Source organism: Neovison vison, chromosome 1, assembly GCF_020171115.1.
Source record: "Neovison vison isolate M4711 chromosome 1, ASM_NN_V1, whole genome shotgun sequence".
NCBI classification, from domain to species: Eukaryota; Metazoa; Chordata; class Mammalia; order Carnivora; family Mustelidae; genus Neogale; species Neogale vison.
The window spans coordinates 139953246-139976839 of record NC_058091.1 but is presented as its reverse complement, the minus strand read 5'-3'; the positions used below and the strand labels follow the sequence as shown (position 1 = coordinate 139976839).

Genomic DNA, 23594 nt, shown 5'->3' with positions numbered 1-23594 from the left:
GATTGGTATGCCTTTCAGATGGCTAGCACCTTGATCAAATCCGATTAGTATTTACTAGTAACACTATTATGTACTTAAGATTTAGATTAAATAATTTTGCTCAGAATTGCTTTATCTGTGTGTTTTGTTTGGACTGTTGTTGAACTGTTTGAAAATAAAATGTCATATATCTCTTCATCCCTAAAAGTACTTTGATGTGCATTTCCCAAGTACTTTTTTCTATATTTATCATATCTGAAGAAATTGATGTCCGTTCCTTCCTAATATTATATAAAATGCAGACCACACTCCAGTGTTGTTTGTAGTTTTTTGAATCAGAAGCTAAGCAGATTTCACACATCACTCTGGTTTGGTCTTTCTAGATCTCAGGCCTTGACCCTCACCACATTGTTTTTGTTTGAAAATAACTGCTTTATTGAGATGCGATTCACATACTGTACCCTTCACCTGTTCGAAGAGTACTGTGGTGCAGTGGTTTTTTAGTATAGTCAGAGTTGTTCAGTCATCAGCACAGTCGATTTTAGACCCTTGTCCTCCCTGTTCCCCCTCCCCTCTCCAAATCTACACCTGTTTGTAGTCACTCCCCAACCCCTCCTCGCCAGCCCCAAGCAACCACTGATGTGTCTCTGGATTTGCTTCTTCCGGACATTTTGTAAAAGTGGAGTTTTAAAATAAGTGGTCCTTTGTGACTGACGGATTTCACTCAGCATAATGTTTCAAAGGTTCATCCATGTCATCAGAACTTTATTCCTTTTTATGTGGCTGAATAATACTTCCTTGTTTGGATATACTAGATTTTGTTTATCCTTACTTCAGTTGAGGGACCTTGGGTTCTTTTTATTTTTTGATTGTGATGAATAATACTGCTGTGAATGTTTGTCGACAGGTATTCTGTAGTCCTATGTTGTCATTTTTCTGGGGTTCATACCTAAGAGTGGAATTGCTAGGCAAAATTGGTTTTTGAAGAGACCAGGACAGTTACCTAAAATGTCCTGTGTTTGGGTTTGTTTTCTTGGGCTGTTTAGCTAGAGTGTATTTTTTATATTTATTGTATTTACATAGTATCTTATGTTCATGCCTTTACTTTAGTTTCATTTGGTCTTCATAACCTAATTCATTAAAAATTTTCAAACTGAAGTCGAGAGAAGAGTACACTGTTTACTGATTACTCCTGCATTCACCAGTCATTAACACTTTGTCATATTTGCTGTATTAAAATTTTTAAAATGTTTTGAATATAATTTTGAACTTATAGACTCTGTAAGAACAATTATAAGACTTCACAGTTTACTATATTTGTTCTTCCTTTACTGTGTATTTCTTATAGATAGGAAATTCCCTTAATGTAATAAATACAGAATAATTATCAAAACCAGGAACTTAATATTTTACGATACTATTATCTAATGTACAGATTTTATTTAGATGTTGCTAGTGTCCCAGAGGAAAAAAATTCAAGATTATGTATGCATTTAGTTTTCTTTCTTCCTTTCTTTTTTCTTTTTCTTTCCTTCCTTCTTTCATTTCTTAGAAAATAAACTTTTTTTTTTTTTTTTTTTTTAAATTTGAGAGACAGAGAGAGTGAGAGAGAGAGCACGAGCAGGGCAAAGGGAGAGGGACAAGCAGACTCGGAGATGAGCAGGGAGCCTGACATGGGGCTTGATCCCAGGACTCTGGGATCATGACCTGAGATAAAGGCAGATGCATAACCCACTGAGCCCCCAAGGTACCCCTGCATTTAGTTTTCGTATCTCTTCATCTCCTTTAGTCTAGAATAGTTCCTTAGGTTTTTAATTTGTTTTTTGTATTTTGTAACATCGGTATTTCTACTTTTATTTTTATTTATTTATTTATTTTTAATATTTTATTTATTTATTTGACAGACAGAGATCACAAGTAGGCAGAGAGGCAGGCAGAGAGAGAGAGAGAGAGAGAGAGAGAGGAGGAAGCAGGCTCCGAGAGAGAGAGAGAGAGAGAGAGAGAGGAGGAAGCAGGCTCCCTGCGGAGCAGAGAGACCGATGCGGGGCTCAATCCCAGGACCCTGGGATCATGACCTGAGCTGAAGGCAGAGGCTTTAACCCACTGAGCCAGCCAGGCGCCCCAACATTGGTATTTCTAAAGTACAAATAAGTTACTGTGTAGAATGTCCTGCAGAATGTGTAATGTTTCCTCGTAATTAGATTCCAGTTACATCCTTTTTATTTTATTTTTTATTTTAGAGTATGTGCAAGCATGGGGAGGGGCCGAGGGTGAGGGAGAGAATCTCAAGCAGACTACGCACGGAGTGCGGAGCTTGACGTGGGGATTGATCTCAGTGACCCTGAGATTATGACATGAGCTGAAACCAAGAGTCAGGTGCTTAACAAGCTGAGCCGCCCAGAGGTCCCCCAGTTATGTACTTTTGGTAATAATATCAAAGAATAAATGCTGAGCTCTTCTCAGCTGTCCTCTCAAAAAGCACGTGCTATCAGTTGATCTCAGTACCAGCAGGGTTATTATTAAGGTGATGGTAGTAGGATTTCTCCAGTGTAGAGTTACTATTTTTTTTTTATCTTTTGTAATTAATAGGTATATTGTGGGTAGATAACTTTGAAAGGATAAATATCCTTTTAGTAGTTAATATTATTGGTGATTTTTGCCTAAATCTATTGTTTATAGATTACCAAAGGGTGGTTTTCTAACTCCCTCATTCTTTCTACATTTATTAGTTGACATCCTCCTGGAGAAGAAGTTTTTCTTTTTTCTCATTTATGTGCCTATCTGTGTATGTGTTTAAGTCAGCCTTATTTCTCACATTCTATAGATTATAGTTCTTTATTGGTATTATTATGATGTTCATATCGTGCCATTTGGCCTTTGAACTGGCTCCTATGTCCTTTTTGTATTTCCCTTAAGTTTTTGAACAGTTAGTTGCTTTTGATATAAAAGAATCAAGGCTCCAGGTATCTGAGTGGTTCCGTCAATTAAGTATCCAACTCTTGGTTTTGGCTCAAGTCGTGATCCTCGGCCTCGTGGGATTGAGCCATTAGGGGGGGTCTGCCTGAGGTTCTTTCCCTCTACCCCCCACCTCGCTCTCAAAAATGTTGAAGAAAAAATTCAAGTTCATCTTATAAGTTTCAGGTCCCTGCCTTATATTTTGCTGTTTCTACAAAGAGCCATGATATCCTTTCAATGGAGGAACTTAAATTGTAGAGAATCATTTCATAGAGAATATCCTTATAAACTTGCTTATACCTTTAATAGGCCATCATGAGAGATGGGGAGTAAAAGTATTTCTGTGGTTTCTAAGTATATTAACTTTGTACACTTACTACCTTTTTGTTGAAAGGGCAGTGACCTTTTATGTGTGTAATCCTGTTGTAATTCAGTTACCATTCAGAAAGCAGAGTATAGGTCACAAGTTTTAGGATTCACTAACTAAAAACCCATCAAATTCCTGATTGCAAACATTAAAATGGACGGACAAAAGGGAAGTATTCATAAAATTAAAATGAAGAAGCAGGCATATAAATTTGGTGTGCTCATTTTGTTCTAGACCGGGTATGAAAAACCTGTGACGCCAGGACAAACTAGAGAACAGCGAGAAAGGTAATGTCGTCTTTTAGCTAAAGCTTCTTTATATTTCATTTGTAAGGCCTGTTTTAATGTGTTTTTCTTCTTTGACATTTAAGAAGGTTAAAAAACTAACTTCATGCACAGAAATCTGTCACCTTCTAAAATCACATTCAGCTGTATATTTCTTTTCTTATTAGCAGTTCTAATTTTTAGGTATTCAATTAGTTAATAAGTTATGAACCAGAGTAATATATCATTTGTTTTAATTTTCTTTTTCTTTGCCTAGTGGCTTTTCTTATCCAAATTTCAGTATGTCTGCAGCCAATGGTTTATCTTCTGGAGTAGGTAGTGGAGGCGGCAAGATGAGACGAGAGAGAACGCGCTTTGTTGCATCTAAGCCTCCGGAGGAGGAGGTAAGGTTCTGTCCTTCATATTCTTGAAGTATATGGGAAACTCTGGTGTGGTGGTGTGGGGAGACCCTAAGGGGTGGGGTTGGGGAGAGACCCAGCACAAGAATGACTGCTCTGCCATTGGAGCACTCCCTTCCCAGTGTGAGTGTGCATGCACGTACGTGTGTTCAGTACCCCCTTTACTGTGACGACACAGAAAACCTAACCTGGGACCTTAAACCCCATGGATGCCGCTAAAAAGCCATATAAGAGAATACAATTGAAATTATTTGACCTTGGGAATATTATTGTATCATTAGGTAGGTTTTGCCTGTTTCATAAATGGATTAACTGTGCTCTGCTCTCTTGTCATTTTCTTCATATTATTTGTGAAGCTTATCAGTGTTGTGAAAGGCAATTCAAGTTGTGTAATTTCATTGTTACAGATTTATCCAATCTGAAAATTTACCCCACCCTGTTTTGCAGGGTGCCTGTGGGTTGATTCCTGATATGTGCTGAGGTGAATGTGTATGCACTTCTGCTTCGGCACGTGTAGTGTATTCTCTAGGCTTTTTCTAGAATGGCCTCGTTGGGTTCTAGGGGATGATACACATCTTCACACGTGTTAGATGTTGCCCTGTTGCTCCTGAAGGTAGTTTAAATACTTCCTTGCACATGACAGTTGGTGGATATGCTTTTTCTTCTCTCTTATGGGCACTTTTTTTTTTTTTAAAGTCTTTGCCAAGGTGATGGGTTTGAAGTGTTATGCCATTGGACTTTCATTTTGCATTTCCTGTTTACAAGGGAGGGAACCCTCTTGTGAGTCTCTTGGTCATTTGGGGTTTCTCTTTATTCACTTTTTATTGGATTATTTATTTATTATTTATTTATTGGGAAGATTTTTTTGGGAAAGATTTCTGTATATATTCTGCAAATGAAAGTTAGAAAAAGATAAGGACTAGTTGAAGACTGGGTAAATTAATCTTTCTACAGGCTGTATTTTCTAACTACTTGGAGTTGAATGCAGGCCTTCTTTCAACTTTTTACAAGTGAATTTCAGCCTAACATTTAACATTTAAGTTTTCACACATAATGCTTTATTTTTTGTTTGTTTCTAATTAAAATTTCATTTGTAACTTCTTCATTGACTCATGAGTTTTTAAGGAATTTTTAAACAGGAGATCTTCTATAACAGTTTCTGTTGACTCTAAAGTCATGTTTTGTTTGAAACTGTACAAGTCAGTATTGCTTTCCTTCTTGTCTCTTGGTGTGTTTTCCAAGGTTATTTAGAGTAGGCGGTCTATTTTGTTTTCATTTCCTTCATCATCCCTTTTCCCAATGGGCAGTTTGGTAGTTGTGCCTCTCTGAAGGTATCAGAACTGTGACTGCTTTGGTCACTTGGACTTTCTGCCCCCTGGGCTGTCTCACGGTATATGGCATTATGCTGGGGGCTCGGCTCCTGGACTGGTCTAGGGGTTCTACGTGTTGCTCTCCTGCTGGAGTGTTGTGAAGGGAAGGAATGTATTAATGTATTCTCTTATTTTGAGAGCAAAAGTATTGAATGCCATTAATGACACAGTATAACAAATTTGTAGCTTTCTTAACCGATTTTCTTTTAATTGAAGCTCTTTATGTAAACTTACCTTTAAGAAATGGGTTGTCTTGCTTTATGTACATAAGGAAATTAGTATCCGAGGATAATATAGCTCATTATATAGCCTGTTCTTTACATGAGCTTTTATATTTCTCAGTAGAATTTGTGTTTCTAGCTTTCTAAAGTTTATCCCTTGATGAGGAAAACATCTTGGTTTGGTGTTTGCCAGATAACGGATTTGTGAATTTTGCTTATTTCTGTTCAGTTTCAACTTCTTTTTTTTTTTTTTAAAGATTTTATTTATTTATTTGACAGAGAGAAATCACAAGTAGATGGAGAGGCAGGCAGAGAGAGAGAGAGAGAGAAGCAGGCTCCCCGCCAAGCAGAGAGCCCGATGCGGGACTCGATCCCAGGACCCTGAGATCATGACCTGAGCCGAAGGCAGCGGCTTAACCCACTGAGCCAGCCAGGCGCCCCCAGTTTCAGCTTCTTAAGAATATATTCCCACGATCTTTAGCTGAAGTTCAGGTTGCTATCTGTAGTTCGGTTTTGGCTGTCTTACAGGTGTGTGTTTATGTGACTTTGCTATATCAAGATGTTGGGAGGGGGATGAAAATTTATTGATTCACTTTTACTCTTGTTACTTGGTATACTGTGAGGAGCTTTAGGAAAGTCTAACCCTGCAGACCTCTTTATCACCTCCTCCCTTCTCTGCCCCCTCTCCATTCCGGCCAACTGCCAACTGCCAACTTTGCATCCCAGGATGCCTCACCCAACTCCTGTCCCTAGTTCTGGTTCTGTTCTACACTGGAGTTAGAGTCTCCACGTTTCTGAGGAAAGAGGTACCAGTGGGTGGCTGCCCCAAATTTCTGCCCACCCTGTGTTTTTTTAATCTAGGTAGAAGGGGTTTGGGGTGGATGCTTTTTACTTTGTTTTCAGTGCTGGTTTTGTTTCACATAACGAATATGTTTAGACCACTAGTTGTTCTTAATTCAGAGTTAATAGGAACTTTTGATTAAGGATGGAACACTTTTTTTTTTTTTTAAGATTTTATTTATTTATTTGACACAGAGAGAGAGAGAGATCACAAGTAGGCAGAGAGGCAGGCAGAGAGAGAAGGGGAAGCAGGCTCCCTGCTGAACAGAGAGCCCGATGTGGGGCTTGATCCCAGGACCCTGAGATCATGACCTGAGCTGAAAGCAGAGGCTTTAACCCACTGAGCCACCCAGGCGCCCCAGAACACTCATTTTTTATGGCTATTTTAATGGGCTTTTGGGATAGGTCAAATGAAAGAAATTTTATTTTTAGTGAAGTATAAACAAACTATGCTAATTTGAGGTACTGTTGGTATGTAACAGAGAGTGCTGGTACATTTTGATTCACTTCAACAACCAGGTTAAACAGAACTTTATATTGTAAATAACCCATTTTGCATTATGAGATAGTAGAAGTATGGTTTTGCTCTCATTTCTTGTTAGATCTCAAAATGTGTAAGGGTTGTGTGTTAGTCACTGAACATTTTGGCATTTTGCCTCTATTGTGATACCGGTTTGATTTTTGTAATGAAAAAGCTTATTGATACAGAGCAATGAGTATGTAATACTGCTGAGCTGCGGAGATTTAATTGCTTAATATCGTCATGTCAGGTACAGGCCTGCTACTGACTGACTGTGAATGATGTTGGTCAAATTAATTCTTTTGTACATCAGCTTATCTGTAAAATGGGGATAAGAAAAATAAGTAGATTGAGTTTGTGTCTATGGGATGTGTGCCATTTAATGGCTATATGAGCTTAGACCATACATCTCCCAGTAGAAACTTCCTCAGGGGAGATAACCCGTGTAAAGATACTACAAAGGTAATTCATAGTAAGTCACATATTTGGTGATTGTTGTGTTCAACTTGAAGTACCTGGAAGCATCTAATTATAATTTTTAACTGTCTTGTAGACTTGGGGGCCCCACTTCTGATAAACTGAGTCAAAATTTTGGTGAATAGGAATAAAATTTAGAATTTATTCAAGGTCGGTGATATAAAGAACCAGTATAGCCAAGTCTGTGGCTTAATGAGTTGGCATAAGTAAGACACAGGTTATTCAGTTGATGTGCCCAGGTGTTGTATGGGTCTGAAAGGAAGATCAGATGAAACTTCCCTATGGAAAGAGCCAAATGCGTCTTTGTTTGCTTCTTCTCCCCTCTCCCAATTTTGATACATACTTCAGCACAAACTACAGTCAAATATTTGTTGTTTTGTAATTTAGCAAAAATTTCTATGTAGTAAAATGTTAAATTCTTAGGTATACCATTTAATGAATTTTACAAATGGTTATGCCTGTGTAACCCTAACCCTTTTCAAAGTGTCACACATTTCTGTTGCTCCAGAAACTTCACTCGTGCTCCTTCCCAGGCAGTACTCATCACCTCCTACTCGAGAGGCAATCACTCCTCTCATTTTTTCTATCCTGTGTTGGTGTTGCTTGTTCTAGAACTTTGTATCAGTACAGTTGTCCAGTATGTGTGTGCTTTTGTGCCTGGCTGTTACGAATAAAGCTGCTGTGAACATTCTTACAGGGTTTTTTAGACATGTGTGTATTTTTCTTGGGGTAAATAACCTAAAAGTGGAGGTGCTAGGTTGTATGATACGTGTTTCACTTTTTTATAAAAAGGTTTATTTATTTGTTTAAGTAATCCCCAAGCCCAACGTGGAGCTTGAACTCACAGCCCCAAGATCAAGAGTTGCATCCTTTTTCAGCTGAGCCAGCCAGCTCCCCCCAATATGTGTTTAACTTGAAACTGCCAAACTGTTTTCCAAGATGAATAATATTTTACTCTCTCCAACAATGTATGAACATTTCTTTCACTTGTCATCCTTATTAAGTTGTCATCTTTTTAATATTATCCATTCTGCTTTGTATATGGTGCTGTTTCATTGTAATTTTAATTTGCATTTCCCTGATGCAATAATGTTGTATTCCAGTTTATGTGCTTATGGGCTGTGTGCTTATTACCAATCCTTTCCGAGGTGTCTTCAGGTCTTTTGCCCTTTTATTTATATATTTATTTATTTTAAAATTTTTAAAGGTTTTTTATTTATTTATTTGACAGACAGAGATCACAAGTAGGCAGAGAGGCAGGCAGAGAGAGGGGGGGAGGCAGGCTCCTGCTGAGCAGAGAGCCCGATGCGGGGCTCGATCCCAGGACCCTGGGATCATGACCTGAGCCGAAAGCAGAGGCTTTAACCCACTGAGCCACCCAGGCGCCCCCTTTTGCCCTTTTAAAAATTGGGTTTTCTTACTGAGTTGTGGGAGTTCTTTATAAATTTGGATCCAAATACTTTGTCAGATACATGTCTTATATTTTCTCTCAGTCTGGCTTGCATATTCATTTTTTTTAACAGTATCTTTTGATAAGCAGGTGTTCTGAATTTATCCTTTTTTAAAAAAATCATTTTTTAAAGATTTTATTTTTAAGTTATCTCTACCTCCAATGTGGGGCTCAAACTCACAACCCTGAGATTAAGAGTTCCACGTTCTCCCGCTGAGCCAGCCACGTGCCGCGTTATTTTTACTGTTCTTTCTGTCCTAAGAAACCTTTGTCTATCTCCAGGCTGCGAAGTAATTCTGTGTTCTAAAGGACTTATAGTAGTGTTTTTATGTATCTTTCTGATTTCCTTTTTTTTTTTTTAAGGATTTTATTTATCAGAGAGAGAGAGGGAGAGAGAGCGAGCACAGGCAGACAGAATGGCAGGCAGAGGCAGAAGCAGGCTCCCTGCCGAGCAAGGAGCCCGATACTCAATCCCAGGACGCTGGGATCATGACCTGAGCCGAAGGCAGCTGCTTAACCAACTGAGCCACCCAGGCGTCCCTCCTTTTTGATTTCTTATATGATCTGTGGGTTATTTAGAACTGGGTTTAGCTGTGATATTAATGTTTTCAAATGTATTGACACTTGTTTTGTAGCCCAGCATATGGTCTGCCTGATGAACCTTGAAGCCTGTATTTTAGGTTTTCGGGTACAGTGTTATAGAAGGCGTCCAATGACTGATCGTATTTCTTAGATCTTCTTTGTCTTTGCTGAAGGTTTTTTCAGCGTGTGGGGTGTGTTGTTTTAGTCTATCAAGTTGTTGAGAGATAGGAGTTAAAATTGTCCACTTCCATTTGGTGAACTTGTCTTTTCCTGTTATGTCCATTTTTACTTTACATGTTTTGAAGCCCTCGTTAAAGTGTGTGCCTTATGCGTTGTGGTTCCTCAGTTTCCTCTTAATATTACTAAATGTTCCTTAAAAAAAAAAAAAAAAAGACTGTGCAAGTATTCTTTGTCTAGAAAATCTCCTATATCTGGTATTACTATAGCCAGCCACTCTGTTAGTAGAATAAGGTTTCTTAAGCTTATGAATTGTAGGTTGTATCTTTTTCCATCCATTTGCTTTTAACCTATATCTTTTTAAGTGAGTTTCTTGAAAATGATATATGGGTATCTTGCCTTTTATGTATTTTTTTGCTTTTTTTTTTAACAGACAGAGATCACAAGTAGGCAGAGAGGCAGAGGCAGAGAGAGAGGGGGCGGGGGGAGCAGGCTCCCTGCGGAGCAGAGAGCCCGATGCAGAGCTCGATCCCAGGAGCCCGGGATCACGACCCAAGCCGAAGCCCCAACCCACTGAGCCACCCAGGCGCCTTGGAATATTTATAATGTCATTATTTATATGGTTGGATTATGTCTCCCATTTTTCTCTGGTTTTCCCATTTGTCTTTTGTTCCTTTTGAAAGCTGTCCTTTTGGTTAGTTGACTATTTGTTAGAATTATATTTTAATTACTTTGATCTTTACCTCTTCATGTTACTTAGTGGTTCCTTTTGAGATTATATTATGTCCTTAACTTTCACATTCTGCTTTGTGTTCATACTGTACCACTTCCCGTAATATTTTAGGAATCTTGCAACTTTACATAGTATGATTTGCCTCCCCTCTTCTTTGGTATTTTAGATTATACTTGTCATCTGTATTAAAATTAGATAGGCTATAAACTCACAGCATCTAATTTTCACTTTCTTTGGTTGTATGTATTTTCACAAAATTAAGAGGAATACAAGTTTTTTGTGTTTGCTCACATACCATTCATTTCTTCCAGAAACCTGAGATCCATTTGGTATCCTATCCCTTTACCCTGGAGAACTTGTAGAACAGGTTTTATGGCAAAAGATTATCTTAGTTTTCTTTTATCTGAAAGCATCTTTATTATTCCTTTGGGGAGAGGAGGGCTTGACTTTACAGGGGTGTGATTGATGTACTGTAAAAGACATCCATTTGAAATACTCAGATAGTTTTAGCGAGCAGGAACTTTTTTCAAGTCACACTCTCTCCCAGTTGTGGTGGGTGGCAGCTGGAACTCTTCAGTCTCAGTTGGCTGCTTGGTGTGTGCCTTACATGCGAGCAACTTACACGTCTGCTAGAAATTTGGACAGTTTACATGCAGATTTATATGCTCCTCATTACTGCATTTCTCCCTCATTTTCTCTATCTATGGTCACTTATTCCGTCCTCTAATTCCTCCATGAACAGATTTGCTTTTCTCTCAGAATTTCAACTATGCAGTGGCACCAAGTCACAGTACAGGAAACTCACTCAGTGGCCCGCTCTTCTTCCAAGTGTTTTTTTTTTTTTAAATTATTATTATTTTTTAAAGATTTTATTTATTTGACACAGAGAGAGAAGTCACAAGTAGGCAGAGAGGCAGGCAGAGAGAGAGAGGGGAGGAAGAAGGCTCCCTGCGGAGCAGAGAGCCCGATGCGGGGCTCGATCCCAGGACTCTGGGATCGACCTCAGCCGAAGGCAGAGGCTTTAACCCACTGAGCCACCCAGGGGCCCCCCAAGTTTTCTTTTTATCTCTATAGTTCCTGCTGCTTCTGGTTGCCCTCCAGTGTTTCCACATGGTTGTTTCTTTTTATTCTGTTCAGATTTTAAAATTGTCAGGCCATTTAAAATGTCAGGTCATTGGTCAGATAACAAACTATTCCACCATTAGCAAAAGCAGAGTTCTCTTTGTTTGCCCTTAACCTGGGTTGTTTGAGATTTGGGGTGGTCTTTATTATATTGGAGTAAAAAAACCAAGGCATTTCACCAAACTCACCAGTACTGATGTTTATTAAATGTTTATTCTCTGTGCTGAGCCCATATATAACTTGATGTTTTAAATTAATACTACAACTATGTGGTTTTTTTGTGTATGTGTGTGGTTTTTGTTTTTGTTTGTTTTTGTTTTTTTTTGCTTTTTTTCTCAGTTTGCGCCATCAGGAAATTGGTACTGAGGGCAGTTAGGTTTACAAAGCCAGCATATCTGGTAGCACAGCTGGGATTCAGATCTTTTCAATTCTTTTGATTCAGGAGCCCACACTGGTAACCCTGTATGGTTCTACCTTCCCCCCCATTCCCAGTTTACCTGTTAACTATAGCAGTTCTTCCTGAAAATAGGTAGGGATAGAACAGTGACATGAAAGTTGAAATCTATCATTATGAAATCTGTTGTGTTTTAGGAAATGGAAGTACCAGTATTGCCGAAAATCTCTCTACCCATCACCAGTTCTTCACTGCCTACCTTCAATTTTAGTTCCTCTGTGATCACGACGTCCTCTCCATCACCCATTAGTCCTTCACAATCATTAACAAACAAGGTACAGAACCATTATACAAGTAGAGGTGATTTTTGTTCTTTATTTAAAAAAAAATTAATATTCTGTTAAAAGCAATGTTAAGTTCCCACTCTAGAAATTAATAACTCAGACTAAGAAGAGAAAAATGGAAACGATGCTTTGTTTTTTTAAATGTATGTTATAAAAGGATACATTATAATGGAGTGTTTTTTAATTCTGATTTCATGCCTTAGAGACTGATGATTTTAAGTTTGTTTCCAAACATTGTTTTCAATTAAGATGCTTTTTTTTGGGTAAGAATGAGGTTATTGTTTTTATTTCTCTGGTAGGATTAACTGCTCCTGAAATGTTTCATGCTTTTGCCTTGACTTTTTTTTCTGAAAGTATTCTTATAGATGTTTTTTTTTCCTTAGGCAGGTACTCATTTCTGAGATAGAGTATATTCCTTTCCCAAGGAGAAGCCAGATTTTCTAGCAGTTACAGTTTATTTTTCAGAAATTTTTACAATTGATTTTTATTTTTATTCATTTTTTTTTAAAAGATTTTATTTATTTATTTGACAGAGAGAGATCACAAGCAGGCAGAGAGGCAGGCAGAGAGAGAGAGGAGGAAGCAGGCTCCCTGCTGAGCAGAGAGCCCGATGCGGGACTCGATCCCAGGACCCTGAGATCATGACCTGAGCCGAAGGCAGCGGCTTAACCCACTGAGCCACCCAGGCACCCCGATTTTTATTTTTATTCATTTTTTTAGAAGATTTTATTTTAAAGTAATCTCTATGGCCAACATAGGGCTAGAACTCAGAACCCCAAGATCAAGACTTGCTTGCTCTACTGACTGAGCCAGCCAGGCACCCCTTAACAACTGATTTTTAAATCTAAAAGGAAGTTGTGTTTGGGTTCTTTAAAATAATTAATTTACAGTTATTTTGTTGTCAATTTCTCTAAAAAATAAAAAGCTTTTTGTATTTTAATAATTTGGAAAACCAGGTACAAATGACCTCTCCAAACAGCACTGGCAGCCCCTTGTTTCGATTTTCATCTCCAATTGTAAAGTCTACTGAGGCAGATCTACTACCTCCATCATCTGTAAGTAGCAAGCAAGGAATGTTTCATATTTATTTTTTATCAAAACCGAGATGCCATTGGGGTAAGAAATAACACTGTTTTTCTTTAAACTTAAAAAAAAATCAGTGTACAGAGAACTTGAATGAATACCTATTTATTTTCCACTACCTATATGTACACATAAGCATATATGTTTTCTCAGACCATTTGAAGGTTAAGATACGAACTTCTTGACACTCTTACAGCTCTTCCATATGTCCCCTAAGAAAAAGGACATTCCTCTGCATACCTGCAGTACAATTATCATATCCATGACAGTTAACATGATAGAATAACAACAACATAGGCCATATTCAGATTTTCCCCCATTGCCCTGTACTGTCCTTTAATTACTATTTTGTTTCTCTTGGGCCTACATCCAATTAAGATCAGACCTAATCAACTAATTGCGATTGCATTTGGTAAACCTGTTTCTTGAATTGCCTTTAATCTGGAGAAGTTTTGGGTTTTTATGCCTCAGAGTATGTATTTGTTTGTTTCTTTGTAGTTAAATATTTTGGGGAGATAATAAGTTTAATGTTTGAGTTGCCCCATACATCTTTGGCATGCATATCATTTTTACATGTTGCCTTCTCTTTTTCACTATGCTCTCATTTTCTGTCACAGCCGGATGTTCCAGATCATTGTGTAAATTTCCCCCTCGCATGCCTGAGACCTGTTCCATTGTCCATAAAGTCTCCTGCTTTTTATTAGAAAATGGTATTTAGAAATCCAGAAATGAGCTTTAGAGCACATAATTATTTTATGTACTGCTTTGAAGGAAAAAAAAATGCCTAAGAAATGAAAAATGCTGTTTGATAGAACATACCATTCATCCTAAGAAGCATCTCAATTTTAGAGATTGTAAAATATGAAAACCTGGAATACATGAAATTCAGTGTTTTTTTTTTGTTGTTGTTTGTTTGTTTTTTTTGACTTGGGATAAGAAGAAGCTACTTGATATTCATTTAAAACTAAATAGACTCTTAAAGGATATGTTTTCTTCTTTACAGTTTGGATTTATATTCAGTGTGCCTGTTGCAAAAACAACAGAACTTTCTGGCTCTAGTAGTAATTCAGAATCAATTACAAGTAGTAGTTCAGGTAAGTAAGAATTTCTAAGTTTTTATGTAAAAATAGTTGAATCACATTACATTAGTATTTTAAATTCTTTAATCTTTAGCAATTTTTTTTTTTTTTAGATTTTTATTTATTTGACAGATCACAAGTAGGCAGAGAGGCAGGCAGAGAAAGAGGAGGAGGCAGGCTCCCTGCTGAGCAGAGAGCCCGATGTGAGGCTCAATCCCCGGACCCTGGGATCATGACCTGAGCTGAAGGCAGAGGCCTTAACCACTGAGCCACCCAGGCGCCCCATCTTTAGCAATTCTTATAAATGGTTTTATTTGAATGAAGTTAGCTGTAAAAAGCAAACAGGAGCTAATACCAACCCTTGACAATATTTTTAGTCTCTATTTTCAGAAATACTTAGCTCACTAAATGGAAATGTTACAGGGGTTTTTATGTCAGCACATATATTCATTGTCTTTGTTTAATTAAAATAAGGTGATAGTTTAGTATAAATGAAGTATTAAGAAATTGAAGAGTTGTCTGCATTGTTATTGAGGTGAAGTATAATTGGCAGTGGATTCTATCTCTAGGTTTAGTGTTCAGTTCACAAACATTTTTATGTGTTAAGGGTTATGCCGGCCTGTGGCGATAGTGATTCATAATTTCAAGGAATGGGTGTAATTGAGGGAAAGAAATGAGTCATCAGAAAATTAAATCCTAGCCTTTTGTTGTGGTAGTGGTGGTTTTCCTTGCAAGTGTTTGCTGTTTAGGAAGTGGGGAATCATCTGGGCTAAAGATACTCAGGTCAAGAATTTTTAAGCAAGGGCATTTTACTCAAGAGATGAACAGCAAATGTGAGGGTGTAGGAATTAGAGAAAAAAACATGATGGTCTTTGAAATCTGTAGGTAATTTGTCATGCAGTTAAAAAATAGCTTTAAACTATAAAAATTCTTGAATTTACACTAAGGAATTGGATTTTAATCTGAATGTAGTAGGAAGACGTTGAGTGATTTTAAATGGGGTGAGCTCAGGGCGCCTGGGTGGCTCAGTGGGTTGGGCCTCTGCCTTCAGCTCAGGTCATGATCCCAAGGTCCTGGGATCAAGTCCTGCATCGGGCTCTCTGCTCAGCAAGGAGCCTGCTTCTTCCTCTCTGTTTCAGCTCTCTGCCTACTTATGATCTCTGTCAAATAAATAAATAAAATCTTTAAAAATAAATAAATAAATGAATGGGGTGAGCTGGGTGTCATGGACTGACAGCAGTGCCCATTGCAGGGGGGCATGGTTGGGAGTGGGGTTTTATAGGCTGAAATACCAGTTAAGTTCTTTTGCCCTATGCAGAAGTATTTATTTGACTCTCTCAGTTGTTTTTTGTTTTTTTTTTTTTAATCTCATAGTTTTGGAATTAAAACAAACTAGATCCTCCCTCAAAGGATAGAGTAAAAAAATCAACAAAGCAAAAGAGCTAGGACATAGAAGCTGGATGTTCTAGCTTTGGTGGAGCTGGAAGATAAGAGTAAAGATAGGGAGAGTGGCACAGCATAGGGATTTGTATGTGCAGTCCTGTGTTATTGATTAAAACAGCCTTGTGTAAGAGAAAGAAGTAACAAGCACATTTCAGGTGTACTTTCTACCACAAGATTTCTTTCTTTAATGTTACTAAGAATTCATTGAGGAATAAACTTTTGCAAATTACCATTATCATGCCTGGTTAATTTTTTATGCCGTTTTTATTAATGCAATACTAATGGTAACTGGATGAGCAGTAATTTGTTAAAACAGCTTTCATGTCATTACATTTGGGGGAATTATCCAGATTTTTAGGGCATTTTTTTAGGACTGGCATCCTAGAATTGAGAGTGATTCTCACCACTTCTCTCATTATTAAGAAGCTGATTGAAAATGTATAAGTCATGATTAATTACTTTGTGGCAGGAGCTGATTTTTCCAATCAATTTGAGTACACTACAGGGTATCTTTAAAATTGCCTTAAGTTACTAAAAGCATGTCAGTTTTGATTCTAAAGGAAGATAGACTGTGACTAAGTGCTACAAGCATATGTTTTGTTTAGCCCTCCCCCGCCTTTTTTTTTTTTTTTAATATTTTATTTATTAGAGAGAGAGCAGCAGAGACTACAAGCAGGGTGGAGAGGGAGAAACAGGCTTCCCGCTGAGCAGGGAGCAGGGAGCCCAATGCGGTGCTCCATCCCAGGACCCTGGGATCATAACTTGAGCTGAAGGCAGTGGCTTACTGCTTTCTCTCAGGTGCCTGCATGTTTTGTTTTGACACAGTTATGAGGTAGGCACAATGTTTTGTTGTATATTTTTGTTCCTGAGGTGAAATTGAGATAAGGTAAAATGAATCCTTTTAAAGGGAACAGACTCAGTTGTGTTTAGTACGCTGGCTGTGTGCAGCGAGTCACTGCAGTCTGTCTCGTTACAAATAGTTTTATCCCTGCTCCCGCAGAAGAGACCTGTACCTGCTAAACAGCCCTTCCGCATCTCTCCACCGCCAGTCGCTGTTGTGTTTCGTTGCATGTGCCCATTCTGGAGTCCTATAATACGACTTTTTGTGTCTAGCTTCTTTTACTTACTGTTTTCAGGGTTTATGTGTATGACAGTATGTATCAGAACTACGCTCCTTTTTTTTTCCTTTTTTATTTATTTTTAGAATTTATTATTTATTTATTTGCTTCTTACCTTAAGTGGGTTCCATGCCCAATGTGGGGCTTAAACTTATGATACTGAGTTTGAGTCACATGCTCTCCCGACTGAGCCAGCCAGGCGCCCCAGTACTTCACTCCTTTTGTGGCTGAACGATATTCGTTGTCTGGGTATACTATAGTTTTCTCTTCATCCATTGATGGATATTTGGGCTATTTGCAGCTTTGGGCTGTTGTACATAGCGCTAGTGTGAATATTCGTACGCATGTATTTGTTTGAATTCTGGTTTCCGTGCTCTGGGATATATACCCAAATGGAAGTTCTATGTGTAATTTTTTGAGGAACCATGACGCTGTTTTTCTCAGCCTCTGACTCCTTTTACACTCCTCCTAGCAGTGTATGAGGCTTCGGATTTCTCCACATTCTCACTGTGCTGCTTTTTCATTTGTTCATACCCATCCTTAGCGAATTTGAAGTGATGCTTCGTTGTGGTTTTTTTTTTTCTTCGTTGTGGTTTTGATTTGCATTTCTCTAATGACTAATGGTGTCAAGCATATTTTCATGTGCTTCTTGGTCCTTTTTCCTCTTGGGAGAAATGTCTATTCAAGTCCTTTCCCCATTTCTAAGTTGGTTTACCTTTCTGTTGCTAAGATGTAACCATTTTTATATGGTCTGGATACTAGATCCTTATCAGATACATGATTTGCAAGTAATTTCTCCCATTAAGTAGATTGTCTTTTCACTTTTTTGATAATGTCCTCCACAAAGGTTTTAATGTGGTGGTGGTGGTCAGTTTTTTTCTTTGCTTATGCTTTTTATGGCATATCTAAGAATTCATTGCCAAATCCATTGTCCTGAAAATACCTTCTTGGTTTTCGTCTTAAGAGTTTTATCGTTTTAGTTCTCACATTTAGATCATTGATCCATTTTGGGTTAATTTTTGTTTTATGACATGTGGTAGGATTTTTTTAAACTACTTGATCCACTCCTTTTAAATTGGCAAATGCTTATGAAAAACCTGGTTATTTATATTTTATTACGGAAAATTTCAAACATTTTCAGAAGTAGTAGACTTAATTCCCATGTACTTTTTACCCAACTTTGGCACCCAGCATTTTATAACCAGTCTTGTTTCTCTTTTCTCTAATTCCTCCCTCTCCTGCCTGGAAACACACCTATTAGTTGTATTGAAACAATCCCACACATACTTCATTTGTAAAACTTTCTCCCTTAGAAATAGAACCACAAAGCCAGTATCGTACTGAAAATACAGATTTCTTATTTTAAGTATAAGAATATGTTTATTTTGGAAAGTTTAGGAAACCTAAAAAGAAGCAGCAATAAAAGGCAGTCATCACTATCAGCCACTATTAGTCTTTTGATGTATCATTCAAAGTCTCTTGGACTTTATAGTCTTTACCTATAACTGCATTTAAGGATGATTTTTGTGGCCACACAGCATGGCACCCTGCTGCTCTGTGATCACTGTTCTGTGATTGATGTTCTCAGACAATTAGCATCTGTTATCCAGGTTTTCAGTATGAAAACTGAAGGATCCTTTCTTTTTTTCTTTTTAAAGATTTTATTTATTTATTTATTTGAGAGAGTGAGCAGGAGCAGAGGGAGAAGCAGACTCCCTGTTGAGCGGGGAGGCCAGTATAGGACTGGATCCTGGGACCCTGAGATCATGACCTGAGCTGAAGGCAGATGCTTAACTGACTGAGCCCCCCAGGCGCCGGAAAACTGAAGGATACTTTGAATCATAGGATGAATTTCTAGAGATGAAAGAACTGGCTCAGTTTGGGAATTTATTGTTAAGGTTTTTTGATCAATCTTGTAAATTGTTGTGTAATCAGAAACATATTTCATGCAGTTTCTGAGCTTGCTCCCATTGCCATCTCTTTTTCAGTGTTTCAGTGCGGTTTTCTTGATTACCAGTTAGTTCCCTGGGTGAGGGATGATCTTATGTACAGTGTATACTCTCTGCCCTTTTGGAGGAGAAAAATACACAGAGTATAGAATGGGATATACTGTCTCTACTGTCTTATAATGGTTAACCCTTAAATTTTAAGTAAATTTATTCATTTAAATTTATTCATTACCTTTGAGTTGCAGTGATTTTTTCATGATACTTTAGAAGTTAGTCCAAATTGGCTTTGAGAGATCTTTTTAATACATTTAACTCAATCCAGTGCTTTTGCTTGCCATAATGTCTTTTACATTTAAAAAAATTACAGCTCAAGATATCAGTGCAGTGAATAGTACAAGCTGTAAGAAGAAGCCAGATGAAGATTGTGAGGGCGCTTTTAGACCTGCAAAAACCCTGAAAGAGGGAAGTGTCCTAGATATTCTCAAAAGCCCCGGTAAGTTAACAGCTGCTTTTGAAAATACTCTAAAATCTTAAGTACAAATTTGTGGTCTTATTTTAATGCTGTCTATGGTATGCTTTAGGTGTTTAAAAAATTATGGCTAGTTTGATAGGAGATTGACTTGAAAGTAGTCATAGTCAGATGAAAGTCTTTTAAAGTAAGTATCTTAGAAACTCTCCTTTAGAATTCAGATCTCTCTCTTTTTTTTAAATTTTATTTATTTATTTGACAGAGACAGAGATCACAAGTAGGCAGAGAGGCAGGCAGAGAGAGAGGAGGAAGCAGGCTTCCTGTTGAGCAGAGAACCTGATGCGGGGCTCGATCCCAGGGACCTGGGATCATGACCTGAGCCGAAGGCAGAGGCTTTAACCCACTGAGCTACCCAGGCGCCCTAGAATTCAGATCTCTTAAGAGGCAAGTATAGCAGGAGAAGAAGAGGGAAGTGTAGAAGGAGAAAATGAATTGCCTTTTAGTAGCGATAGGCCAATATGAGGGGGAAAAGAGTAAATAAACCTGATTATACACCTGGGCATATCTTTCTCTGATGGTAATGTTGAATTGCCTCGTTCTCAGATCATTGCCTAGTTCTTTCTGGGCAATGAAAGAAAGAAAACATTTGCTGATCCCAACATAGGTATATGTAAGGGACTGTGCTCACTTGAAAAGAAATTCGAGAGCTCATAGAAGTAACTTGAAGGCAGTGACTAGAAGTCCTCAGTAAGTTTTCAGTTTGGGAATCAGGACATCTACGACTGCGATTAGGATGTCTGCTATAGCGATGTAAACATGTTTATAACATGATGTGGTTGCTCAGAGAGAATTTGGTTTTACTGAGCAGATAGACATGTCTAATTGAATAAGAATTTGCAGATAAGGTGGGCTTCCACAGCAAGATTTAGGAGGATTAGGTTTTTTTGGTCTGGCTTTGTCATTTTTAGAGATGAGGGTACTGCCTTCAGGAGTCCTGGTGACTTAGACGATGTGGCACAGTTGGGGGAGCTGCAGAGCGCCTGGGCTAGAATCAGCTGAGGGGTGGTAGAGCGGCGTCGCGTTCCTACACTCCATCCTCACGTAGCTTATGCTCCGCATTCGTGGTGCCCAGCCCTACTCCCTTTCAGTTTTCTTTAGCAAGATTTGGAAGAGTCCTATGTTCTTTGAGGGAAATTAGGAAAACCTGAGAAAGAGGAAGGAAAGGAAATCTAGAACACCTTAAGATGGTTACTGTTAAAATTGCACCAAACTTAGTGACTCAGATTAATCATTAACAAGATGGTACATTTTAGACCACCGGGAGGAACTAAAGTATGGTTGCCTTTTTGCTAAAACTAGCTCGAGGTTGGATTAATCATAGCCTTAGAAAATCTCTAAACAGTCTTCTGTATCCTCTTACCCTCCAATTTTATTTTCCTTTTGTGTTAAAAGCTGGAAAAACAGGTCACTGGGTTTGTTGGTACATGTACAACAAAGGTTAATTGGTCCAAAGTAAAGGATTGGAAGGTCATTCCCATGAGTAAAGCTGGAATGAATCGATTCAATTCAATGACAGCAGTTTTGGTAGTACCAAGACTTTCTCAACTCCTGTTACTCCATGGTTCTATGTGAATAACTTAATTGTCTGAGTACATTCATTGGTTACGGAAAAGGTATACTTAAAATGGGAAAGGTTCTGTGATTATATTGGAGAACTATGTGAGGCAATTTATTTGAATTAGGATTTGGTAACGTTCCACAGGCGTCTTTGAGTAGCATGAGCTCATCCTCCACGAGGGTAGACTGGGTCTTCCTTTCTGTAGTTCTAGACCTTACCAGATGGTTTGGTTTTTTGTTCATTGGTTTTGTTTTGTTTTTTTTTGCTTAACACTTTCCTCTTTCCCTCATTATAGGTTTTGCATCACCGAAGGCAGATTCTCTTGCTGCTCAGCCTCCTACCACAAGCCCAGTTGTTTATACAAGACCAGCAATAAGTAGCTTTTCTTCTAGTGGCATCGGGTTTGGGGAAAGTTTAAAAGCTGGACCGTCGTGGCAGTGCGATACTTGTCTACTCCAGAACAAACTTACAGACAGCAAGTGCACCGCCTGTCAGGCGGCAAAGCTGCCGCCCAAAGAGACTGCGAAACAAACTGGAATTGGAACACCGAGTAAAAGTGACAGATCAGCTCTTCCCTCTTCAGGGACGGGGTTCGGAGACAAATTTAAACCGGCAGCAGGCACTTGGGATTGTGATACCTGCCTAGTGCAGAATAAACCTGAGGCGATAAAATGCGTGGCCTGTGAAACCCCGAAGCCCGGGACCGGTGTGAAGCGAGTCCTTACGCTGCCCACGGCTCCGGAGAGCGCGGTGACTGCGGCTGCGGCTGCTGCCTCTGCCACGTGCACTGTGACCACTGCCGCCTTAGGGTTTGCAGAGCAGTTTAAAAGGCCCGTGGGCTCTTGGGAGTGTCCAGTATGCTGTGTTTTTAATAATGGCGAAGACAGTAAATGTGTGTCCTGTGTGTCTGAGAAACCAGGTACGTGTGTGGCTCTTTGGGAAAATTTTGTTCATTGTTTGAGTAGGACATTTAAATTCATTGTGTGCTAACAACCACCTCCGTGTAATGCGGCTGGTTGAGCCTTTCCTCGTGCACCTTCATTTCTCTGAGCCGTCTTGAGGTACAGTGACTTGCCTGGGGCTGGGTCTGCGTCTTCCCCGGGGCGGTGCGTTAACCAGCCCAGTACATGCTTAGACGCTTTCTTTGCATCCATTTGTATCAGAACCTTCCTGCTCGTCACGGTCATTTTCGAAGTTGACTAGTACAGATGCTGAAAGATCTTAGAAGGGGCAGCCTTTCTCAGACTGTTCTCCAGAACGAAACAGCACTTCGTCTTTTTCCCTCTTAGAAGTGAGGATGGCAATTGGTCATTTCCAGAGAATTTTTCACAGAGGGTAGTCAGTATCACTTTATGAGAGGCTGACTGTTAATGGTGATACCTGTACCTCTCTGTTCTCTGCCAGAGAGACTGCAGTGAGAGTAAATTACTGAATCATGAATGAAAAAAATTCTAACCTGGCAGTGAGAAAAAAGGAGTCAGGTTTGAGTTTTTCCTGTGTCTCTGTTCAAATTTGAAAAAGTTACTGAGATTCACAACTGGAAATGACTCCTTGCTGTTTTTGTAATAATGTTATAGAATTGTTTGGTCTAGGTATATGGCAGCCTGGGTACTAAGTAAAACCTTTTATGGATGCCCTGGGAATTATGCTTCCCTTTTTATTGCATTATTCATGGGTATGAAGTTTTAGGTCTACAACTGCAAGTTCTTTATTTGTTAGCCTCTGCCCTATGTCTGAACATAAGGAGTGAGCCGTATTTCTCATACTTACTGCACATCTCCGCAAGAATAAGATTTCAGAGTCTTCATTCTGAAATAACTTTCCTTTTCCATCTGTCATTCCTCCTTCTCCCCTAAGGGGGAAAAAGAAAAAAAAGGCAAGTCTTTGATCAAACAAGAAACCAGAATTAATTCTGAGTTGATTAGGAGAGTAAAACTGAGTTAGGAAGTAAAGTAATGTTAGGAAGTAAAAGTAATGTCAGCCATGAATGAAGGAAGCTCGTACATTTATTAAAGAAATCCCAGCTTCATCCTGTAAATGATGAGCCATCATTTTAAGCAGAGGAGTGATACAGTTAAAGTTGTGTGTTTGACAGATTGCTTGGTGGCTTTTTGGAGGGTAGATCTGAAGACAGCAAAAGTTGGAGGGATACCGGAGGACAGATGAGAATGTTGTATCAGTAGTACATGTGGGCAAAGGTAACGGCGACGGATACTAATGGAGTCAAACCAGGATGTCTAATAATGTATGGTTGAAGCCCTGTGGGTTTTGAAGTTGTGAAGTTAAAGCTGTGAAGTTGACAAATAATGTGAGGACTTTGGATATCCTAGAATGGGCGCTCCAGGCTGGAAATACAGATTTGGGAGTCATTAGGTTATAGTTTTCCAATAAGGCATGGGAGTAGAGGCTACATAAACTGAGGGGTTGGTGGGAATAGAGAAGATGGCTCAAAACTGAACTCTGTTAACTTAAGGGAGGGGCAGGAACGAAATTTTGGAACAGTTAATCTTTATTTATTTATTTATTAAGATTTTATTTATTTGACACAGAGAGCAGAAGTAGGCAGAGAGGCAGGCGGGGCAGGGGGTGGGGGTTCTGGCTCCCTGCCAAGCAGAGAGCCCG

General features: G+C 38.8%; 1 protein-coding gene across 4 annotated transcripts in view; it reads left to right on the top strand.

Annotated features, from left to right (window-relative positions):
* NUP153 (nucleoporin 153) overlaps positions 1-23594 on the top strand; it is a 73666-nt gene that overhangs the window by 34386 nt on the left and 15686 nt on the right. For all 4 annotated transcript variants that reach the window (XM_044259425.1, XM_044259434.1, XM_044259416.1 and 1 more), the window contains 7 exons: positions 3536-3588; positions 3842-3968; positions 12067-12204; positions 13170-13268; positions 14300-14390; positions 19253-19378; positions 21268-21891. In XM_044259425.1, coding sequence (XP_044115360.1) covers positions 3536-3588; positions 3842-3968; positions 12067-12204; positions 13170-13268; positions 14300-14390; positions 19253-19378; positions 21268-21891 — 1258 coding nt within the window. The remainder of the gene's footprint in view (positions 1-3535; positions 3589-3841; positions 3969-12066; positions 12205-13169; positions 13269-14299; positions 14391-19252; positions 19379-21267; positions 21892-23594) is intronic.